Source organism: Oncorhynchus nerka, linkage group LG22 (assembly GCF_034236695.1).
Source record: "Oncorhynchus nerka isolate Pitt River linkage group LG22, Oner_Uvic_2.0, whole genome shotgun sequence".
NCBI lineage: Eukaryota > Metazoa > Chordata > Actinopteri > Salmoniformes > Salmonidae > Oncorhynchus > Oncorhynchus nerka.
In genome coordinates this window covers 16,222,278-16,246,841 of record NC_088417.1, presented here as the reverse complement: position 1 = coordinate 16,246,841, position 24,564 = coordinate 16,222,278, and the positions used below count along the sequence as shown (strand labels likewise).

Genomic DNA, 24,564 nt, shown 5'->3' with positions numbered 1-24,564 from the left:
GATCACTGAAAATGGGAAAATATATCCATGCGCTACTTGAACCCATTGGTAAACGTGAACCACAATTAATTGACTGAGGTTGCAGTACCTACAGCTTCCACACGGTGTCTAGAGTCTTGTCATTTCCCTTCGAGTTTTTTCTTGGTCAAACACATACAGGACACCGTATCTCCTCCGGTCTAGGACCGGATATTTTCGTTGAGTTTCTAGCCGGACATTTTTCCAGACGGACAGCTAATGATCTTTACATCGCCTCCTGATGAATTTTATCGCTTATTAACGTTTACTAATACCTAAAGTTGCATTACAAACGTATTTCGAAGTGTTTTGTGAAAGTTTATCGTCGACTTTTTGAATTTAAAAAAATGACGTTACGTTTTGAAACAATGTTTTTTTCGTTTATCACACAGTCTACATATAACGATATCTAGGCTTTATATGGACCGATTTAATCGAAATAAAGACCCAAATAGTGTTTATGGGACATCTAGGAGTGCCAACAAAGAAGATGGTGAAAGGTAATGAATGTTTTCTATTTTATTGTGCGGTTTGTGTAACGCCGAAATGCTAATTATTTTGTTTACGTCCCCTGTGGGTCTTTTGGGGTGTTGCATGCTATCAGATAATAGCTTCTCATGCTTTCGCCGAAAAGCATTTTAAAAATCTGACTTGTTGCCTGGATTCACAACGAGTGTAGCTTTAATTCGATACCCTGCATGTGTATTTTAATGAACTTTTGAGTTTTAACTAATACTATTAGCATTTAGCGTAGCGCATTTGCATTTCCAGAGCTCTAGTTAGAAGCAACAGGTTAATTTAATTAAAAAAATTTTTTTATATCAGTAATAACACTAATTGTTGGGTCTACCTTGTTACTTCTGTGAACATTCATTATTCTCATTTCATGAGGTAGAGAAATGAGAAAATATCTAAAAGATATGTGGGTTTTTGGTAACTGAATGTCAAGACACAAGGCAATGTTTCTTAAACTTACAAAAGGCAGAACAATTGTTCATAGTTGGCATGATTCTTTACTTCATTATTGTTTTGATATATTTCTAATATCTTTAGACATTTTGTGGGAGATGTTCTTCTTTTCCATCATTTTAACCAGAAATCAAAGCATTTGCTTATTCAAATTTATTTTGTATGGATAACTGTTGAAAAATGTGAATGTGCCTTAATTTCTAAAACGCATAGAATCTTAGCTTTTATTTGACATCCAATTTGACATGCTTCTATGAACTTCACATGTCCTTTTACATGGAAATGACTCACAATTATCTGTGAGGCAAAGAAATGAATAGGCATATTCTGACAAATTGCTTGGTAGCTACAGTGGGCAGAACAAGTATTTGATACACTGCCAATTTTGCAGGTTTTCCTACTTACAAAGCATGTAGAGGTCTAATTTTTATCATAGGTACACTTCAACTGTGAGAGACGGAATCTAAAACAAAAATCCAGAAAATCCCATTGTATGATTTTTAAGTAATTAATTAGCATTTTATTGCATGACATATGTATTTGATACATCAGAAAAGCTGAACTTAATATTTGGTACAGAAACCTTTCTTTGCAATTACAGAGCGCATACATTTCCTGTAGTTCTTGACCAGGTGTGCACACATTGCAGCAGGGATTTTGGCCCACTCCTCCATACAGACCTTCTCCAGATCCTTCAGGTTTCGGGGCTGTCGCTGGGCAATACGGACTTTCAGCTCCCTCCAAAGATGTTCTATTGGGTCAGGTCTGGAGACTGGCTAGGCCACTCCAGGACCTTGAGATGCTTCTTACGGAGCCACTCCTTAGTTGCCCTGGCTGTGTGTTTTGGGTCGTGGTCATGCTGGAAGACCCAGCCACGACCCATCTTCAATGCACGGCGAGTGGAGTTTAGACCAAAAAGCTCTATTTTTGTCTCATCAGACCACATGACCTTCTCCCATTCCTCCTCTGGATCATCCAGATGGTCATTGGAAAACTTCAGATGGACATGCGCTGGCTTGAGCAGGGGGACCTTGCATGCGCTGCAGGATTTTAATCCATGATGGCGTAGTGTGTTACTAATGGTTTTCTTTGAGACTGTGGTCCCAGCTCTCTTCAGGTCATTGACCAGGTTCTGCCGTGTAGTTCCGGGCTGATCCCTCACCTTCCTCATGATCATTGATGCCCCGTGAGGTGAGATCTTGCATGGAGCCCCAGACCGAGGGTCATTGACCGTCATCTTGAACTTCTTCCATTTTCTAATAATTGCGCCAACAGTTGTTGTCTTCTCACCAAGCTGCTTGCCTATTGTCCTGTAGCCCATCCCAGCCTTGTGCAGGTCTACAATTTAACCCTGATGTCCTTACACAGCTCTCTGGTCTTGGCCATTGTGGAGAGGTTGGAGTCTGTTTGAGTGTGTGGACAGGTGTCTTTTATACAGGTAACGAGTTCAAACAGGTGCAGTTAATACAAGTAATGAGTGGAGAACAGGAGGGCTTCTTAAAGAAAAACTAACAGGTCTGTGAGAGCCGGAATTCTTACTGGTTGGTAGGAGATCAAATACTTATGTCATGCAATAAAATGTGTGATTTTCTGGATTTTTGTTTTGGATTCCGTCTCTCACAGTTAAAGTGTACCTATGATAAAAAATACAGACCTCTACATGCTTTGTAAGTAGGAAAACTTGCAAAATCGGCAGTGTATCAAATACTTGTTCTCCCCACTGTACACTTAATGGTGAAGTTGGCGAAATGTGTCATCCTTAAGGTGTCAAATTGCTAACTTAAATGTAGGCTTTGCAGTGGTTTCCAGCAAGTCTTTGAAAGACAAAATTACATTCAGGAAAGCCTTGAGTTTTAAAATGTGCACTTTGGTCTTCCACTCTGAAAAGCTATCGTTGCAAGAGCGGTATGCAAGCGGTGGTGTCAGGGATGGTCGTTAAATTAGCTGAGAGAACTGTCCGCACCCACCTTGCTGCTTGCAGGCCCCTCCTACCAATGCTTGTGCAACCTTTGCTGCATTCAGTAGGCCTATAGTGTAGAATAGGGGTTCTGGTTAGTAACGTAAAATAGTTCATTTCATTACATTTATGTTTGCAATTTTCCTAAAATTGTTTCACCTTGCTGAATACTTGCTGAATACTCCCCAGAATGACTCTTAAGAAATGTGTTTTTCCATTTAAAATGTTTGCCTTTTTTTGTTCAACTAATGCAACACACCTCCTGACCATCCTTCAGGACAAATTGCCAAACACAACAGATTGTGTTCGATGGGATGATCTACATTTACATTTAAGTCATTTAGCAGACGCTCTTATCCAGAGCGACTTACATCTAGTTCAAGAGTGAGACATGCAACCTGGCAGACGACACACACGCATCAAATACATATACAGTATCATTCAAAAGTTTGGACACACCTCCTCATTCCAGGGTTTTTCTTTATTTTTTACTATTTCCTACATTGTAGAATAAAAGTGAAGACATCAAGACTAATAACACACAGAATCATGTAGGAACCAAAAAAGGGTTTCACAAATCACAATATATTTGAGATGTTTCAAAATAGCCTTCATTTGCCTTGATGACAGCTTTGCACACTCTTGGGATTCTCTCAACCAGCTTCATGAGGTAGTCACCTGGAATACATTTCAATTAACAGGTGTGCCTTGTTAAAAGTTAATTTGTGGATTTTTTTCCCTCAGTGCGTTTTAGCCAATCAGTTGTGTTGTGACAAGGTAGGGATGGTATACAGAAGATAACCCTATTTGGTAAAAGACCAAGTCCAAATTATGGCAAGAACAGCTCAAATAACCAAAGTGAAACGACAGTCCATCATTACTTTAAGACATGAAGGTCAGTCAATCTGGAAAAATTCAAGAACTTCAAGTGCAGTCGCAAAAACCATCAAGCGATATGATGAAAAGAAGGGAGGGTGTGTTCTGCAATAGCAAACTAGCAGGGTCAGGGCAGCCACATGTCACAAACTACCACATCTGTCCTTAAATGTGGGAACCCATGCTAATATGCTCAGTGATGTCCCAAAAGAACATGCTGTGAAGGGAGGGGGGAGGGGTGGGGGTGCGATTGGGTCTGTGATGTGTCATAGACGTGTACGAACCAACTTCCGTTTCTGGTGCCATAGGCACATAGGCCTGCGTTTCAAACAAACCAGCATGCTCATGTCTTAGAGTGTTTGTGGTCTGCCCAGCGACAGTGTGAGGCTGAGCAGCCACTTGGCTCTAGCAGTGCATTCGAAACCTGTTAAAACCCTTGTGTTAAATCAATATTAAAATAAGCGCCGGTACATACGCACAGCGGGGTGCCCTTCTATTTCTTCTCTCTCCTCTCTTTCTCATTTTCATTCTCCACCCCAGGATGACTGTGCTGAACTAAATGGCTAAATTAATTTCAGCAGTGCTCAGTAGAGCACGTACAGTGCCTTCAAAAAGGATTTCCACCCATTGACTTTTTCCTCTTTTTGTTGTTACAGCCTGAATTTCAAATGGATTCTATTGAGATTCTTTGTCTCTGGCCTAGACATAATACCCTTAATGTCAGTGGAATTAAAACATTTTTTTTTTAGTTAATAAAAAATGAACAGCTGAAATATCTTCAGTCAATAAGGATTCAACCCCTTTGTTTTGGCCTAAATAAGTCCAGGTGTAAAAATGTGCTAAATATATCACATCAGTTGCATGGACTCGCTCTGTGTGCAATAAGTGTTTTAACAGGATTTTTTTTAAACGACTGCCTCGTCTCTGTACCCCACACATACAATTACCTGTAAGGTCCCTCAGTTGAGCAGTGAATTTCAAACACAGATTCCACCAGAAAGACCAGGGAGGTTTTCCAATGCCTTGCAAAGAAGGGCACCTATTGGTAGATGGGTTAAAAGACTGAAAAGCAATCATTTTGAATATCCCTTTGAGCATGATGAAGTTAATCATTATGGTGTATCAATACACCCAGTCACTACAAAGATACAGGTGTCCTTCCTAACTCAGTTGCCGGAGAGGAAGAAAACCGCTCAGGGATTTCACTGAGGCTGCTGGTGACTTTGAGGTTTTGAGGTTTTTTTATTGGCTGGTTTAGGATAAAACTGTGGACGGATCAATAACACTGTAGTTACTCCACAATGCTAACCTAATTGACAATTGAAAGAAGGAAGCCTGTACAGATTTGTTTTATTCCAAAACATGCATCCTGCTTGCAGCAAGGCACTAGGCAAATACTGCAAAAAAAATGTGCCATAGCAATTAACACTTTAAAAAAATTCAGGACACAAATGTATGTTTTGGGGCAAATCCAATACATTACTGATTATCACTGTCCACTATGCTTGAAAATGTGGTGGCTGCGTCATGTTATAGGTATGCTTATAATCATTGAGGCCTGGGGAGTATTTCTGGATAAAAAGACACTGGGAGATTAATTCCTTTCAGCAGGACAATAACCTAGAACACAAGGCCAAATCTACACTGGAGTTGTTTACCAAGAAGACAGTGGATGCTTCTGAGTGGCAATGTTACAGTTTTGACTTTGATCTACTTGAAATTCTATGGCAAGACCTAAAAATGGTTGTCTGTATATGATCAACAGCCAATATGGCAGAGCTTGAAGAATTCTGAAAAAGAATAATGGGCAAATGTTGCACAATCCAGGTGCGGAAAGATTTAAGACTTACCCAGAAAGACTCACAGCTGTAAGCGTTGTCAAAGGTGCTTCTACAAAGTATTAACACGGGTGTGAATACTTACGTAAATTAGTTTTTCAATACATTTCCTAAAGAACTTTGTAATAATGGGGTATATTTTTTTCTAAAACACAATCTTTTTGAATTCACAACAAACTATGGAATAAGTCAATGGTTATGAATCCTTTCTGAAGTAGTCCCTGTAGAATTCCCCCAACACGAGGCTTCGCACAGCTGGTCTCGGTAACGCTTGCCCTCACCTCGTTGTCTTTTTTGTTGTTGTAAGGTTTTCCTTCTTTCCCTCTTTCTTGTGGAAGAGCTCTTCCAGTTGTGCCTTTCACCGAGCAGTTGTTGCAGTTGCTACTGTCAATTTTCTCAGTTACTAATAGTGGTAGCTGTATAGGCTGTGTTCTGTGGTTAAAAAATCCAGAAATGGCACCGTACTGGATGGTGGCCGTTTTGAAAGCGCTGACCCAACTTTGTATCTTTTGTTGTTTATTTTTTACCTTACATTTAGAGAAATTATCAGCTATCATTTCTTACAACTGAAGAAATGTCAGATTGGCAGTTGCTTAACTCAATTCCGGGTTCAGATTAAGGTGACAGGAGAACCGGCCGCCTCTTCCCTCCATTCTACTGGCCACTTGATGATGATAAGATGGATGACTTCCGATTGCAGATTTGCTACCGGAGAGACACTCAACTGCAATATTCTCTGCTTTTCTGAAACATTGGTCTCGGACAAGATCACCCCCCCCATGGCTGTCCAACTCAATGGATTCGTCATTCACCATAACGATAGGACCGCGTAGTCGAGGAAAACGAGGGGATGGGTGGGTTTGCCTCTACATCAACTTGTTAGTGTCGACCCATTGTTCACCCGTCTTGGTTAAATGCCATCAGATATTCCAACACTTTCACCTCCCGAGGGAGTTTTCAGCTGTTATCGTGACTGTTGTATGCATTTCACCTCAGGACAAGAAAAATAACAAGCTGGCACTTAACAAGTTGTACAATGTTATAACCAAGCAGGAAAACATACATTGAGGCTTCTTTTCTGGTTGCCACCTAATTAAATTCTGTGTCATTAAGAAACGTGATGCCTAACTTCCATCTACACGTCTCCCTCTACACGTCTCCCTCGCCACTAGGGGCAATAAAGACTACTGTTATTCTACCCACAAGCAAATCAGATCATGACTCCGTACTCCTGCTTCCTGTTTACAATAAGTAGCTCAAACAGGAATCACCCATGACTCGCTCAGTTGAGAAATAGTCTCCAGAACCTCTTTGCTGGCGTTGCACTCCGTCGATAACATCGAGCTAACCACCTCTGTCACCGGCTTCATTAGGAAATGCATCGACGACGTTCCCACAGTTAAGGTTTGCTGCTTCCCCACTCAAAAGTCCTGGATTAAAACTGAGGTTGGCGTTAAACTGAAGGGTAGGTCTACCGCACACAGGGCTATTGCAGACAACCCTGACTGAGGACAGGAACAAATACAAGAAGTCCCACTATGACCTCCAGAGTCATCTAACAAGAAGGACAATATAGGAATACGGTGGAATTATATTACACAGGCTCTGACACCTGCCACTTTTGTCAGGTGCTACAGCCCATTATCGGTTAAAAAGGAAGACCCAGACTTGATCTGCCTAACCCATGCCTTTCTACTAGACAAACTCAATACATTTTATGCACGCTTTGACAGTAACAATATTGTGCCGGGTGTGAGGGCCGCCACTAACCCAGAAGATTGGGTGATCTTGCTCTCCTGAGGCCGACGTACTAAAAGTCTTCAATCAGGTCAATACCTGCAGAGTCGGGGGGCCAGATGGGTATTCCAGGGCGCGTTCTCAGAGCGGAACAGCTGGCAGGTATATTCATGGTAATTTTCAACTTCTCCTTGTCCCAGTCTGTAATCCCAACATGTTTTAAGATGACCATCATCATTCCTGTTTCTATTAACTCTTAAGGCTTCATGCCACTGACTCCCATCCTGTAGCACTAACATCTGTAATCATGAAGTGCTTTGAGTGGCTGGTTATGGCCCACATCAACTCCATCACTCTAGACCAGCTCTAATTTGCATACCGCCCCAACAAATCCATAGACGATGCAATCTCAATTGCGCTCCACACTACCCTCATCCACCTAGATGAGAGCAATGCCTATGTGGGGATGCTTTTCATTGACTACAGCTCAGTGTTCAGCACAATTGTCCCCTGCAAGCTTGTCACCGAGCTGAGGACCCTGGGACTGAACATCTCCCTCTGCAACTGGATCCTGGACTTCCTGACGGGCCGACCCCAGGTGGTGAATTTAGGCAACATCACCTTCGCCACACTGACCCTCAACACAGGGGCGTGTGCTTAGTACTCCCTGTTCACCCATGACGTCACCACTGTGACGACACAATGGTGGTAGGCCTGATCACTGGCGTCGATGAGACGACAGGGAGGAGGTCAGTCGTCTCAGTGACCTGGCAGTGTGGGGCTAGAACAACAACCCCTCAACGCCAGTAAGACCAAGGAGCTGATCGTGTACTATGGGGGAGGCTGCAGTTGAGCAGGTGGAGCGCTTCAAGTTCTTGTGTCCAAGTCACTAACCTTAAAAAGGTCCATACAACCGCACAGTTTTGAAGAAGGTGCAACGGCGTCTCTTCCCCCTCTGGAGGTTAACTATTTGTCAAGGGCCCTCAAATCCTTAGCTGTACCATTTGAGAGCATCTTGTCTGACTGTATCACTGCTTGGTTTTTATTTTTTATTTTACCTTTATTTAACTAGGCAAGTCAGTTAAGAACAAATTCTTATTTTCAATGACGGCCTAGGAACAGTGGGTTAACTGCCTGTTCAGGGGCAGAACGACAGATTTGTACCTTGTCAGCTCGGGGATTTGAACTTGCAACCTTCCGGTTATTAGCCCAACGCTCCAACCACTAGGCTACCCTGCCGCCCCAAATGGCAATAGCACAATCTAAACACAATTCCCCATAATGACGAAACGAAAAGTAAAAAAAAAAAGAAAAAGTTTGCTAATTTAATAAAAAATAAACGGATACCATATTTACATACGTTTTCAGACCCTTTGCTATTAGACACAAAATTGAGCTCATGTGCATCCTGTTTCCATTGATCATGCTTGAGGTCTTTCTTCAACTTCATTGGAGTCTACCTGTGGTAAATTCAATTGATTGGACATGATTTGGAGAAGTACACACCTGTCTATATAAGGTCCCACAGATGACCGTGCATGTCAGAGCAAAAGCCATGAGGTCGAAGGAATTGTCCGTAGAGCTCCGAGACAGGATTGTTTCGAGGCACAGATCTGGGGAAGTGTACCAAAACATTTCTGCAGCATTGAAGAACACGGTGGCCTCCATCATTCTTAAATAGAAGTTTAGAACCACAAAGTCTCTTCCTAGAGCTGGCCGACCAGCCAAACTGAGAAATCGGGAGAGAAGGACCTTGGTCAGGGATGTGACCAAGAAACCGATGGTCACTCTGACAGCGCTCTAGAGGTCCTCTGTGGAGAACCTTTCAGAAGGACAACCATCTATGCCACACTCCACCAATTAGGCCTTTATGGTAGAGTGGCCAGATGGAAGCCACTCCTTAGTAAAAGGCACATGACAGCCCGCTTGGAGTTTGCCAAAAGGCACCTAAAGGACTCTCAGACCATGAGAAACAAGATTCTCTGGTCTGATGAAACCAAGATTGAACTTTTTGGCCTGAATTCCAATTGTCATGTCTGGAGGAAACCTGGCACCGTCCCTGCAGCAAAGCATGGTGGTGGCAGCATGATGCTGTGGGGATGTTTTTCAGCGGCAGGGACTGGGAGACTAGTCAGGATCGAGGAAAGCGGAATGGAGCAAAGTACAGAGAGAATCTTGATGAAAAGCTGCTCCAGGGCTTTCAGGATCTCAGACTAGGGGCGAAGGTTCACCTTCCAACAAGACAACGAACCTGAGCACACAGCCAAGACAATGCAGGAGTGGCTTCAGGACAAGTTTCTGAATTAGAGGTCGACCGATTTAATCGGCACGGTCCATTTTTTAAAATTATGGGCCGATTTTCAAGTTTTCATAGCAATCGGTAATCAGCCTTTTTGGATGCCGATTACATTGTAATCCACGAGGAAATGGCGTGGCAGGCTTGACCACCTGTTACGCGAGTGCAGCGTCAAAAGGACCTTGTGGCTGGATAAGCAAGGTAAATTGCTAGCTAGCATTAAACTTATCTTTATCAAAAAAATCAATCTTAACACAATCACCAGTTAACTACACATGGTTGATGATATTACTAAGTTAACTAGCTTGTCCTGTGTTGCATATAATCAATGCGGTGCTTGTTTATTTATCATCGAATCACAGCCTACTTCGCCAAACGGGTGATGATTTTAAAATCAATACACAGAAGTATATATTTTTTTAAACCTGCATATTTAGTTAAAAGAAATGCATGTTAGCAGGCAATATTAACTAGGGAAATTGTCACTTCTCTTGCGTTCTGTGCAAGCAGAGTCAGGGTATATGCAACAGTTTGCGCCGCCTGGCTCGTTGCGAACTGTGTGAAGACCATTTCACCCTAAGAAAGACCGTAATAAATTTGTCCGAATTTTAACTAATTATGACATAACATTGAAGGTTGTACAATGTTAGAGCAATATTTAGACTTATGGATGCCACCTGTTTGATAAAATATGGAACGGTTCCGTATTTCACTGGAAGAATAAGTGTTTTATTTTCAAAATTATAGTTTCCGGATCTGACCATCTTAATTGTCAAAGGCTCGTATTTCTGTGTTTATTATAATGAAGTCTATGATTTGATAGAGCAGTCCGACTGTGCAGTGGTAGGCAGCAACAGGCTCATACGCATTCATTCAAACAGCACTTTCCTGCGTTTGCCAGCAGCTCTTAGCAATGCTTGATGCACAGCACTGTTTATGACTTCAAGCCTGTGTACTCCCGAGATTAGAAATATTAAAGTGCCTGTAAGAACATCCAATAGTCAAAGGTATATGAAATACAAATGGTATAGAGAGAAATAGTTGACGCGTCATAATTCCGATATTAACTACAACCTAAAACTTCTTGACTGGGAATATTGAAGAACTGCGAATATTGAACCACCAGCTTTCATATGTTCTCATGTTCTGAGAAAGGAATTTAAATGTTAGCTTTTTTACATGGGACATATTGTACTTTTACTTTCTTCTCCAACACTTTTGCACTATTTAAACCATCGGACGCACAAAAAGCTTATTTTTCTCCAGTTTTTTTTGCTGAAGTTTGTTTACATTCCTGTTGGTGAGCATCCATCCTTTACCAAGATTATCCATCTACCTGACAGGTGGGGCATATCAAGAAGTTGATTGAACAGCATGATCATTACACAGGTGCACCTTCTGTCGGGGACTATAAAGGCCACTAAAATGTGCAGTTTTGTCACATAGATGTCTCAAGTTGTGAGGTGAGCAAGACAATGGAGATAATCAAGGACTACAGGTAAATGAGGGCTGAATTGAATGTTTATTTCTTTATCATAAGCTGCCTCCAACGTCGTTGTAGGGAATTTGGCAGTTCGTCCAACTGGCCTCCCGACCGCAGACCATATGTATAGCATTGTGTGGGCCAGTGGTTTGCTGATGTCAACGTGAACAAAGTGCCCCATGATGGGGTTGTGGTATGGGCAGGCATAAGCTACTGACAATGAACACAATTGCATTTTATTAATGGGAATTTGAGACGCATTGTGAGGCCCATACATTAAAAAAAATAAAGCATTCTGTGATCATCAAATCTGTATTCCCAGTTGTGAAATCTATTGATTTGGGCCTACTTTATTTATTTCAATTTACTGATTTATTCATATGAACTTTAACTCTGTAAAATCTTAAATGTGCATTTCTTTGTTTGTTTGTTTTGTTCTGTATATATTGTTCTGTATTATTTCATTGTTGGAGTTAGAGCCTGCAAAAAAATAATTTCACTGTACTTGTGCATGTGACATGAACTTGAAACCAGTTGTTAGTGGGCTAGCTAGGTGGCGGTAACCTCAGCAAATTTGCTAGTCAAAGTTAGGAGTAGGAGTGATGTGACGGTGACTTACATCCTGGCCCCTTTTATTTGTGTGTTTTTGCTTCTTATCTTAAGGCATGTGAAGTTAACATATGTCAACTGAAAGAAACTTCTCTAACTTTTGAACCAGTACGCCTGATTCACCTAGTGAACTAATCATCAAGCTCTTGATTAGTTCAATTAGATTGGCTGGTGGGGGAATGGAACAAACGTTCATTTGCTGAACTAGACTGGGCACTGGTCCAAGCAGGTTTGGAAATGGAATATGTTGCATTGAAAGATCCCTATGGTATGAAATATTGGCATTCATTGCCATTATCCATGTGTCTAACTGGTGGACACAGATGACAGACATTGGTGGTTGTTGGGATTTCAGAAGTCCACTGTCTCATATTATACTCAAACAGGTCACATTGACAATACAGTTTGTCATCTTCACTAGCAAGACACATTTTGCATATCTTTTGTCCATGGTTTAATAAATAATCTCTCCCTCCTCTTCCCTATGCTCTCCATCTCGGTCCACAGAATGTCATCAGAGTACAAGAGTCTGGATCCCTCTGACCACGGACCGTCTCCTCCCCTGAGCAGCACTGGGGGGGGCTCCCCTTCAGACAGCCCCTCCCCTGCCTCCACAGAAAGGCGCCCCCGTGGCCGGCCTCGTAAGGATGCAGGCGCGCCCACGCGAGTACCCACACAAAAGAAGTAGGTCCCATTCGCTCTAACCTTGGTGTGACGCTTAGTGGGGGGTGCCTGTGCTTGGGTTTGACTGCTTTGCTGATGGTGTCGCCCTCCATGGTTTCACTGGGCCGTGTGGCATTTGGCCAGTCTTATGTTATCCTTTTTGGTGTATTTTACGAAGCAGTTTAGTTGTTCTGTAGGGGGTCTTTGTTTTTGGTGGAAGTGAGATGTAAAGGTTTAATTCATATTGTAAAGGATAAAAACACCATTAAGTCTACCGACTGATCTCTCTGTGGCTGGTTCAAGCTCAATCTTGCCATTTCTTTCAAATCAGTTTTTTTTCTTCAATTGGTAATAATCGCCCTGCCTCATCCCCACAACCCCATAGGTCCACTAAATCAATTTATTAAGTACCATGAATTATTAAATCTGCTACTCACTACTAGGCCTCCCAAATGAATCATACGAGTGCAAGGAAGGGCATGTGAGCTGATGTGACTGCAGGGATAACCCAAGTTAACCCCGAACATTACACGTGGGGATGGGGATTTGTGTGTGTGTGTTTGGAGAGGGAAGGAGAATCACGAAGCGTGACGTGGATCTAAGCTATGCACAGATTCCACCTCGAGGAGCCACTCAAGTGTTTCGAGGTGCATTAGCACTGAGGAAGCTGAGCGCCCGCGAGGCACACAAGGAGATGCTGCCTAGAAACAAACAATGTACGCGGGCGGCTATTAATGTTTTTCTCTTTTGGTTGTTACATCTATGTCTCCGAGATATCCCCACTTTCATCTTTTCACGTGGCAAGACTCGTAAAGGAGAGAAAGTATTGCTTTCATCCTGGTGTCTTATTTGTCTGTCATTCCTATGTAGCTACCTTCTATCAGTGTACAACAAAACCAACTCGGAAGAACTGTAGGAGATGGACTGTTCAAATGACATGGAGAAGGAGTACATTGTAATTTTGTGGGGAGGGGGTTTGATCTTCAGATGGAGGGTGTGCTTGGTTACTTCCTACTAATGTGACATCCACTGAGTGGTGTGCAACAAGCCTTTGTTAGCTAAGATAGCTGCACAGGGGAACATTGGGGCCTCCTCTTTATAGATAGAGTAATGTTCCTCATACGCACCACGCTGATATCGGCCACATCATAGGCCCTTTCCCACCTGGACAAAACGAACACCTATGTGAGAATGATGTTCATTGACGACAGCTCAGCGTTCAACACCATAGTGCCCATTAAGCTCATCACTAAGCTAAGGACTGTGGGACTAAACACCTCCCTCTGCAACTGGATCCAACTGGATCCTGGACTTCCTGACTCCAACACCATCATTAAGTTGGCTGACGACACAACAGTGGTAGGCCTGATCACCAACAACGAAAAGACAGCCTATAGGGAGGTCAGAGATCTGGCAGTGTGGTGCCAGGACATCAACCTCTCTTTCAATGTGATCAAGACAAAGGAGATGATCGTGGATTACAGGAAAAGCCACGCCGATCAGGCCCCCATTAACGTCGATGGGACTGAAGTGGAGCTGGTCGAGAGTTTCAAGTTCCTTGGTGTCCACATCACCTACAAACTATCATGGTCCAAACACAAGACAGTCGTGAAGAGAGCACGACAACCCCTTTTCCCCCTCAGGAGACTGAAAAGATTTTGCATGGGTCCCCAGATACTCAATGTTCTACAGCTGCGCCATCGAGAGCATCCTGACCAGTTGCATCACTTCCTGGTATGGAAACTGCTAGGCATTCGACCGTAAGGCTCCACAGAGGGTAGTGCGTATGGCCCAGTACATCACTGGGGCCTAGCTTCCTGCCATCCTGGACCTAAATGCTAGGTGTTTTTCACACCGCTGCTACTCACTGTTTATTATCTATGCATAGTCACTTTACCCCTACCTACATGTACATATTACCTCGACTAACCCGTACCCCCGAACGTTGACTCGGTACTGCTACCCCCTGTATATAGCCTTGTTATTGTTATTTTATGCTTTAGTTTATTTAGTAAATATTTTCTTAACCAACAACGCACTTCAAGAAATAGAGTTAAGGTTCTTGTAAGTTAACATTTCACAGTAAGGTCTACACCTGTTGTATTGGGCGCGTGTGACAAATAAAATTTGATTTGAGTTTGATTAGCATGGCACCTGACACTGCAGGTAGAAACGCCATGGGGCTGAATAGCTGATGGCGCTTTGCACGCTAACACTGTCACAGTACCGTATGTACTCTGCCTTGGGGGCGACTGCCTAACAAGCGGCCTTAGTGTATTTCCAGTTTGTTGCCCTTCATATAAATAGTATTGGATAGAAACGCCAACTGAGAACCCACAATCCTGAGGTCCTTTTTGACAGCCCCGCCACTTGGTTTGGTATAAAGGGATGAGGCTAGAGAAATGTAACCACTCAAATTCATGCGCTATGGATGCAACCAACAGTCATATGATTGGCTACGACAGCTGTACTAAGCTAATGAGGTGTGTGTGTGTGCACGCGTATGTACAGTGCATTCGGGAAGTATTCGGTCTTCTGGACATTTCCACATTTTGTTACGTTACAGCCTTATTCAAAAATTGATAGTTTTTGTTGTCCTCATCAATCTACACACAATACCCCATAATGGCAAAGTAAAAACAGGTTTTTAGATAGTTTTAATACATTTGCATAATTATTCAGACCCTTTACTCAGTACTTTGTATAAGCACCTTTTGGCAGCGATTACAGCCTCGAGTCTTATTGGGTATGACGCTACAAGCTTGGCACACCTGTCTTTCAGGTCTCTCCAGAGATGTTAGCTCGGATTAAATTCCGGGTTCTGGCTGGGCCACTCAAGGACATTCAGAAACTTGTCGCAAATCCACTCCTGCGTTGTCTTGGCTGTGTGCTTAGTGTCATTGTCCTGTTGGAAGGTGAACCTTCACCCCAGTCTGAGGTCCTGAGCGCTCTGGAACAGGTTTTCATCAAGAATCTCTCTGTACTTAGCTCCGTTAATATTTCCCTCGATCCTGACTAGTCTCCCAGTCCCTGCTGCTGAAAAACATCCCCACAGCATGATGTTGCCACCACCATGCTTCACTGTAGGGATGGGCCAGGTTTACTCCAGACGTGACGCTTGGCATTCAAGCCAAAGTGTTCAATCTTAGTTTCATCAGACCAGAGAATCTTGTCCTTTAGGTGCCTTTTGGCAAACTCCAAGCGGGCTGTCATGTGCCTTTTTACTGAGGAGTGGCTTCCATCTGGCCACTCTACCATAAATGCCTGGTTGTTGGAGTGCTGCAGAGATGGTTGTCCTTCTGGAAGTTTCTCCCATCTCCACAGAGGAACTCTAGAGCTCTGTCAGTGCTGCAGATATTTTTTGGTACCCTTCCCCAGATCTGTGCCTCGGCTCAATCCTGTCTCGGAGCTCTACGGATATTTCTGTCAATTGTGGGACCTTTATATAGGCAGGTGTGTGCCTTCACAAATCATGTCCAATCAATTGAATTTACATTTTACATTTACATTTAAGTCATTTAGCAGACGCTCTTATCCAGAGCTACTTACAAATTGGTGCATTCACCTTATGACATCCAGTGGAGCAGCCACTTTACAATAGTGCATCTAAATCTTTTAAGGGGGGTGAGAAGGATTACTTTATCCTATCCTAGGTATTCCTTAAAGAGGTGGGGTTTCAGGTGTCTCCGGAAGGTGGTGATTGACTCCGCTGTCCTGGCGTCGTGAGGGAGTTTGTTCCACCATTGGGGGGCCAGAGCAGCGAACAGTTTTGACTGGGCTGAGCGGGAACTGTACTTCCTCAGTGGTAGGGAGGCGAGCAGGCCAGAGGTGGATGAACGCAGTGCCCTTGTTTGGGTGTAGGGCCTGATCAGAGCCTGGAGGTACTGAGGTGCCGTTCCCCTCACAGCTCCGTAGGCAAGCACCATGGTCTTGTAGCGGATGCGAGCTTCAACTGGAAGCCAGTGGAGAGAGCGGAGGAGCGGGGTGACGTGAGAGAACTTGGGAAGGTTGAACACCAGACGGGCTGCGGCGTTCTGGATGAGTTGTAGGGGTTTAATGGCACAGGCAGGGAGCCCAGCCAACAGCGAGTTGCAGTAATCCAGACGGGAGATGACAAGTGCCTGGATTAGGACCTGCGCCGCTTCCTGTGTGAGGCAGGGTCGTACTCTGCGGATGTTGTAGAGCATGAACCTAAAGGAACGGGCCACCGCCTTGATGTTAGTTGAGAACGACAGGGTGTTGTCCAGGATCACGCCAAGGTTCTTAGCGCTCTGGGAGGAGGACACAGTGGAGTTGTCAACCGTGATGGCGAGATCATGGAACGGGCAGTCCTTCCCGGGAGGAAGAGCAGCTCCGTCTTGCCGAGGTTCAGCTTGATGTGGTGATCCGTCATCCACACTGATATGTCTGCCAGACATGCAGAGATGCGATTCGCCACCTGGTCATCAGAAGGGGAAAGGAGAAGATTAATTGTGTGTCGTCTGCATAGCAATGATAGGAGAGACCATGTGAGGTTATGACAGAGCCAAGTGACTTGGTGTATAGCGAGAATAGGAGAGGGCCTAGAACAGAGCCCTGGGGACGCCAGTGGTGAGAGCGCGTGGTGAGGAGACAGATTCTCGCCACGCCACCTGGTAGGAGCGACCTGTCAGGTAGGACGCAATCCAAGCGTGGGCCGCGCCGGAGATGCCCAACTCGGAGAGGGTGGAGAGGAGGATCTGATGGTTCACAGTATCGAAGGCAGCCGATAGGTCTAGAAGGATGAGAGCAGAGGAGAGAGAGTTAGCTTTAGCAGTGCGGAGGGCCTCCGTGATACAGAGAAGAGCAGTCTCAGTTGAATGACTAGTCTTGAAACCTGACTGATTTGGATCAAGAAGGTCATTCTGAGAGAGATAGCGGGAGAGCTGGCCAAGGACGGCACGTTCAAGAGTTTTGGAGAGAAAATAAAGAAGGGATACTGGTCTGTAGTTGTTGACATCGGAGGGATCGAGAGTAGGTTTTTTCAGAAGGGGTGCAACTCTCGCTCTCTTGAAGACAGAAGGGACGTAGCCAGCGGTCAGGGATGAGTTGATGAGGGAGGTGAGGTAAGGGAGAAGATCTCCGGAAATGGTCTGGAGAAGAGAGGAGGGAATAGGGTCAAGCGGGCAGGTTGTTGGGCGGCCGGCCGTCACAAGACGCGAGATTTCATCTGGAGAGAGAGGGGAGAAAGAGGTCAGAGCACAGGGTAGGGCAGTGTGAGCAGAACCAGCGGTGTCGTTTGACTTAGCAAACGAGGATCGGATGTCGTCGACCTTCTTTTCAAAATGGTTGACGAAGTCATCTGCAGAGAGGGGAGGAGGAGGGGGAGGAGGATTCAGGAGGGAGGAGAAGGTGGCAAAGAGCTTCCTAGGGTTAGAGGCAGATGCTTGGACTTTAGAGTGGTAGAAAGTGGCTTTAGCAGCAGAGACAGAAGAGGAAAATGTAGAGAGGAGGGAGTGAAAGGATGCCAGGTCCGCAGGGAGGCGAGTTTTCCTCCATTTCCGCTTGGCTGCCCGGTGCCCTGTTCTGTGAGCTCGCAATGAGTCGTCGAGCCACGGAGCAGGAGGGGAGGACCGAGCCGGCCTGGAGGATAGGGGACATAGAGAATCAAGGGATGCAGAAAGGGAGGAGAGGAGGGTTGAGGAGGCAGAATCAGGAGAAAGGTTGGAGAAGGTTTGAGCAGAGGGAAGAGATGATAGGATGGAAGAGGAGAGAGTAGCGGGGGAGAGAGAGCGAAGATTGGGACGGCGCGATACCATCCGAGTAGGGTCAGTGTGGGAAGTGTTGGATGAGAGCAAGAGGGAAAAGGATACAAGGTAGTGGTCGGAGACATTACCACAGGTGGACTCCAATCAAGTTGAAGAAACAGCTCAAGGATGATCAATGGAAACAGGATGCACCTGAGCTACATTTAGTCTCATAGCAAAGGGTCTGAATACTTATGTAAATGAGGTATTTCTGTTTTTTATTTTAAATATTGGGTATTGTGTTTAGATTGAAGAGAAAAATAAAGAATATATTTTTTAAAATAAGTCTAAAGTAACAAAGTGGGAAAGTCGATATCTAAATACTTTCGGAATGACTGTAAGGTATTTATGTAGGCCTATAGTATTTATTATTATTATTATTTGAAAAGGCCATTGGACATTCCAAAATGTCCCAGATTGTCTTAAAACTCCTGGGTGCAACTTAGTGGTATTGAAAACTCGTAACAGCTTGGCAGGCCTAGACAAAATGTCACCTGGGCTGATTATGGGCCATAAACACATGACTGGTGTTAAAATGATCTCACCACTGACTTCCTAGGAAAATGTGTATATGGGTGACGCTGTGTGCTCCTGGTCTGTTTGTCTAGTAGTATTCTTCTGAGGTGTGTGTGTGTGTAAACTTGTGTAAATATTTGTATGAACGTAACAAGAATCAACAACTGAGACATAAACTGAACAAGTCCCACAGACGTGACGACCAGAAATGGAATAAAATGTCCCTGAACAAAGGGGCGGGGGGTCAAAATCAAAAGTAACAGTCAGTATCTGGTGTGGCCACCAGCTGCATTAAGTACTGCAGTGCATCTCCTCCTCATGGACTGCACCAGAGTTGCAACTTCTTGCTGTGAGATGTTACCCCATTCTTCCATCAAGGCACCTGCAGGTTCCCGGACATTTCTGAGGGGAATGGTCCTCACCCTCCGAACCAACAGGTCCCAGACGTGCTCAATGAGATTGAGATCCGGGCTCTTCGCTGGCCATGGCAGAACACTGACATTCTTGTCTTGCAGGAAATCACTCACAATACGAGCAGTATGGCTGGTGGCATTGTCATGCTGGAGGGTCATGTCAGGTTGACATGATGCACAGCTTTGAGATTGCCTGCAATGACAACAAGCTCAGTCAGACGATGCTGTGACACACTGCCCCAGACCATGACGGACCCTCCACCTCCAAATTGATCCCGATCCTGAGTACAGGCCTCGGCGTAACTCTCATTCATTCAACGATAAACGTGACCATCACACCTGGTAAGACAAAACCACGACTCTTAAGTGAAGAGCACTTTTTGCCAGTCCTGTCTGGTCAAGCGACGGTGGGTTTGTGCCCGTAGGCGACGTTGTTGCCGGTGATGTCTGGTGAGGTCCTGCCTTACAACAGGCCTACAAGCCCTCAGTCCAGCCTCTCTGTCTATTGCGCACATTCTTAGCACTAATGGAGGGATTTGGCATTCCTGGTGTAACTCAGGCAGTTGTTGCCATCCTGTACCTGTCCCGCAGGTGTGATGTTCGGATGTACCGATCCTGTGCAGGTGTTGTTACACGTGGTCTGCCACTGCGAGGACGGTCAGCTGTCCGTCCTGTCTCCCTGTAGTGCTGTCTTAGGCGTCTCGCAGTACGGACATTTCAATTTATTGCCCTGGCCACATCTGCAGTCCTCATGCCTCCTTGCCACATGCCTAAGGCACGTTCACCCAGATGAGCAGGGACCCTGGGCATCTTTCTTTTGGTGTTTTTGAGTCAGTAGAAAGGCCTCTTTAGTGTCCTTTCATAACTGTGACCTTAATCGCCAACCATCTGTAAGCAGTTAGTGTCTTAACGACCGTTCCAAGGGTGCTTCTTCATTAATTGTTTATGGTTCATTGAACAAGCATGGGAAACAGTGTTTAAACCCTTTACAATGAAGATCTGTGAAGTTATTTGCATTTTTACGAATTATCTTTGAACGACAGGGTCCTGAAAAAGGGACATTTCTTCATTTGCTGAGTTTATATACACATACTATATACACACCATTCAAAAGTTTTGGGTCACTTAGAAATGTCATTTTTTTAAAAAGAAAAGCAAAAATAATGTCAATTAAAATAACATCAACATTGATCAGAAATACAGATATATTGATCAGAATCAACATTGATCAGAAATGCAGTGTAGACGTTGTTAATGTTGTAAATGAATATTGTAGATGGAAAGGCTGATATTACATAGGCGTACAAAGGCCCATTATCAGAAACCATCACTCCTGTGTTCCAATGACACGTTGTGTTATCTAATCCAAGTCTAATTTTAAAAGGCTAATTGATTATTAGAAACCGTTTTGCAATTATGTTAGCACAGCTGAAAACTGTTGTACTGATTTAAAGAAGCAATAAACTGGCTTTCTTTAGACTAGTTGAGTATCTGGAGCATCAGCATTTGTGGGTTTGATTACAGGCTCAAAATGGCCAGAAACTAAGAACTTTCTTCTGAAACTCGTCAGTCTATTCTTGTTCTGAGAAAAGAAGGCTATTCCATGCGAGAAATTGCCAAGGAACCGAAGATCTGGTACAACGCTGTGTTCTACTCCCTTCACAGAACAGCGCAAACTGTCTCTAACCAGAATAGAAAGAGGAGTGGGAGGTCCCGGTGCACAACTGAGCAGGAAGACAAGTACATTAGTGTCTAATTTGAGAAACGTCTGTCTATTTTTATTTTTTGGCAATGATGCAGACAATAACATTGAAGCCACAATCTATCTGCAATATTAAAGCTGATCAACCTACTAAAAAATAAAGGATATTGCACCATTTGCTGTCAAGGGTACTGTTCCCTTTTCCTCCTGTCCCTCATTTTGTTCTGAAGGCAAGCTTGTCCCTAGACCCACTATGTCACTGAAGTGTCTCTCTGCCAGCAGCAAGCCAGGCTGTTTTTATTTTATTTATTTGTTTACAAAGAGTGCAAAAGCTTGGAGTACCTCTTCTGAGTGGGCTTGCATAACCCAATGGCTGCTGCATGTGGAAATGTCTCCTGTGTAGGCTATGCCCAAGGGGTCAGGGCAATGAATCACTGACTGTTACCTGACCATCTAAATGGCCGGCCTGGTTCGTTCTGGGAACAGCTGTCAATCATGAGAGTGTTTTACAAATTCTTGTAAATGTAATATGGATCCTTATTAAGCTATAGCAGTGCAGGATGTTATGTGAAATGTTATTGATGTCATCTGTGAAATGGGTGCCCCCCTTTTTTTTTTGTGGTCAGACTAGTTCCTATTGATTTGGCCTAAAATAACACCAGTACTCTCTCACAAACACAGATATCCTCGTCGGTGTTGTACTTTATCGGTCTGACAAACTCTCACTGACCCACGTGAGCTTTGTGTCTCTGTGTGGCAGTAGTGCGTTATAGTAGTTTTTCTGGTTGCCAGGACTCACCCCCAAAGCCCAACCTAGGACAGTAATAACCATACCACTGTTTTCTGTGGAGGAGTTTCAACTAAAGTCCTAGGTCTACGTATTTCTTAGGGGTCTCTTGCACATTCTGGATGGGTTAACGGTTCATTTCATTGACCCTTGTTTGCTTTTGGTTGGAGGGAAGGTATGTCCCGTGTTGAGTCAGCATATCAGAGGTTTCTAGCCTCTAACATTGGGATTGTTGTTGAAGCTGTTAACCAATTGCTTGTAGAAGCTTGCTCTGTAAGCTGGAAATGTAAAACCGGAGAGGTAATGGTTAAATGGCATGCTGGGAAGTAGCTACAGAGAAGGTGGTGTGCCTCAGCCCAGCCAGTGTACCCATGCCAGGATTTCGTCACTGCCTTGGGAGGTGGAACTACTTGCAACAGCAGTTTATAATTTTTTTCTTTCTCCCTCTCTCACTCCCCCACTACCACTGTGTGTCTCACTGTGTGTCTCACTGTGTGTCTCACTGTGTGTCTCACTGTAGTAGAGACCAACTCACTGGATGTTTTTTGTGACTGGTTGTGTTCAGTACCACATGATTTTTAGTGGTTCTAAAGTGAAAGATCATGCATAGAATTGGGATCATCAGGACTAGATGCAGCATTTAGCTTGGTGTTTGGTGACGAGAAACTTTTTATGTGAACCAGTGATTAGATTGTTTTTCAGAATCAGTCTAACGGGAGCCTGAACCTGGAACTTGGGCTCATAACTTGTCATAATGACTCTTACTTTATGAACCTTCTATTGTACCAGAGGTGGCTTGTGATTAGGACCAGCCTACCCCTGTGAGACTGTACACCAGAGTTTCCCAAGAGTTCCATATGACATCACAGGGAGGGAGAGAGGGAAGCTACACAGGTCCCAGTGGTTTGCTCTTGTCACTCTGGCTTTGGCTAGCGGGTGTTTTATCTGCCTTTGGGTTACTCATTAGCCCACATTTCATCACTTGTTAACCTCTGTGCTGCACAGTAGGCACGACGGGTACACGTAAAATCCATTTGGTTGCCCCGGCTTGGCAAAACCCGAGGACTGTGGGTAGTCAGATGGGCATGACGCATGTATTATGCAGTGCCTGTCTAACAGTGAGCATCACCGTACATCTGGCTTTCTTCTAGTTTGTTTCAAGGTCTCATGGGGTTCGGCATTGTTTGGCTTCATGCATGGATTACTCAACGAATCCCTACGAGGACTTTGAGAGGCTCTGTTTTTTTATCTGGTTGTAAACGTCAAGGTTGCATACATTGACTGATATGTTTGTCTTGTGACTTAAGATTAGTCCTTGCATTCTTTTTGCAAACCGGGCTTACTCGACATAGTTGTTGTTCTATCCAGGGGTGGTAATGGACAACTCTTCCAACACCGTTGGAAAAACAACACAGTGACCGTTAACATAAAATGTCAAGTGGAAATCCTGATTTATTCTAGGGGCAGCCGCAGCTCCACCATCACCTAAACTGACATTCATGCCCAGCATATTGTTCAACTAAGCCACTGTTTAGAAGTGTTTTCAGGTTCCCCAGCCGCAGCTCCACCATCACCTAAACTGACATTCATGCCCAGCATATTGTTAAACTAAGCCACTGTTTAGAAGTGTTTTCAGGTTCCCCAGCCGCAGCTCCACCATCACCTAAACTGACATTCATGCCCAACATATTGTTCAACTAAGCCACTGTTTAGAAGTGTTTTCAGGTTCCCCAGCCGCAGCTCCACCATCACCTAAAATGACATTCATGCCCAACATATTGTTCAACTAAGCCACTGTTTAGAAGTGTTTTCAGGTTTCCCAGCCGCAGCTCCACCATCACCTAACCTGACATTCATGCCCAGCATATTGTTCAACTAAGCCACTGTTTAGAAGTGTTTTCAGGTTCCCCAGCCGCAGCTCCACCATCACCTAACCTGACATTCATGCCCAGCATATTGTTAAACTAAGCCACTGTTTAGAAGTGTTTTCAGGTTCCCCAGTACCCTAGGAAACCTACTCTTCATCATAACTTTTCAGGTCTGGCTTCCACCATTCCACTTTTACCTGTCAAGTCCTTTTACTTCAGTTGTTTGGGAGCCAACTTTCCAGAGTATAACTGAGAATACATTGTGCAGTCAAGCATATCAACACTAAAGTGACCATGTCGACCATAGCAATGCTACGGTGACCATAGCAATGCTGCTGTGGCCATGGCGACCATGACAACACTGAGGTGGCTATGGTGACCATAGCAAGTGATGCTCAAAGCTAGAGCCATTTAGAGAAGTCATAGAAATGGTAGTTGTGGTTGGCATGAATTTCTGACAAGTAAAACCAATACCATGCAGAATGAAGGCGGTATAAAATGAAAAGCAGTGAGTTAGGCTGCTAGTTCTGTAATATTATTATCCGTAGTTTACTATGCTCTGTGTGGAAGGGAGAGGAGGGGTCTGGCCAGGCCTGTTAACCTGGATTAAACCTGTTCCAGGCCACGACAATGGCCTTGCATTTTCAATGATGTAGGTCATTGATCAGAGCGCTGGGAGTCGGTTGCCGACGGCAGCATCCGTAGCGGTGTCCTTCTCATCCTAGAAACCCAACCCTGGTCACCCGATGCCTTGGCCCTGGACCTCGCCACGGCATTGTGGCAGGTTAGCTATTTTCATCATGAATTTTGTTCTGGAGGCAGCTCTGCAGGGTGGTCACGAGCTGACACATTTAAAACCTAACTTTCACCCTAACCACACTGCTAACCTTAATGCCTAACCCTAGCCTTAAATTAAGACCAAAATGCACATTTTTGTTTTCATAGATTTTTTTTTACAATCTAGCCAATTTTGAATTTTAAATGGGCCTATCTAAGGGGATATCGCTCAGTTTTGCCTCCAGGACAAAACTCATGACAACAAACGGTAACCTGCCGCATTGTGAGAA

At 44.2% G+C, this 24,564-nt stretch overlaps 1 protein-coding gene across 1 annotated transcript in view; it reads left to right on the top strand.

Moving 5' to 3' along the window:
- Nucleotides 1-24,564, top strand: part of LOC115104488 (histone-lysine N-methyltransferase 2C-like) — a 264,974-nt gene that overhangs the window by 11,243 nt on the left and 229,167 nt on the right. Inside the window, 1 exon segment of the mRNA XM_065006980.1 lies at nt 12,291-12,467. Within this exon segment, the coding sequence (XP_064863052.1) occupies nt 12,292-12,467 (176 nt within the window). The 5' untranslated portion in view covers nt 12,291.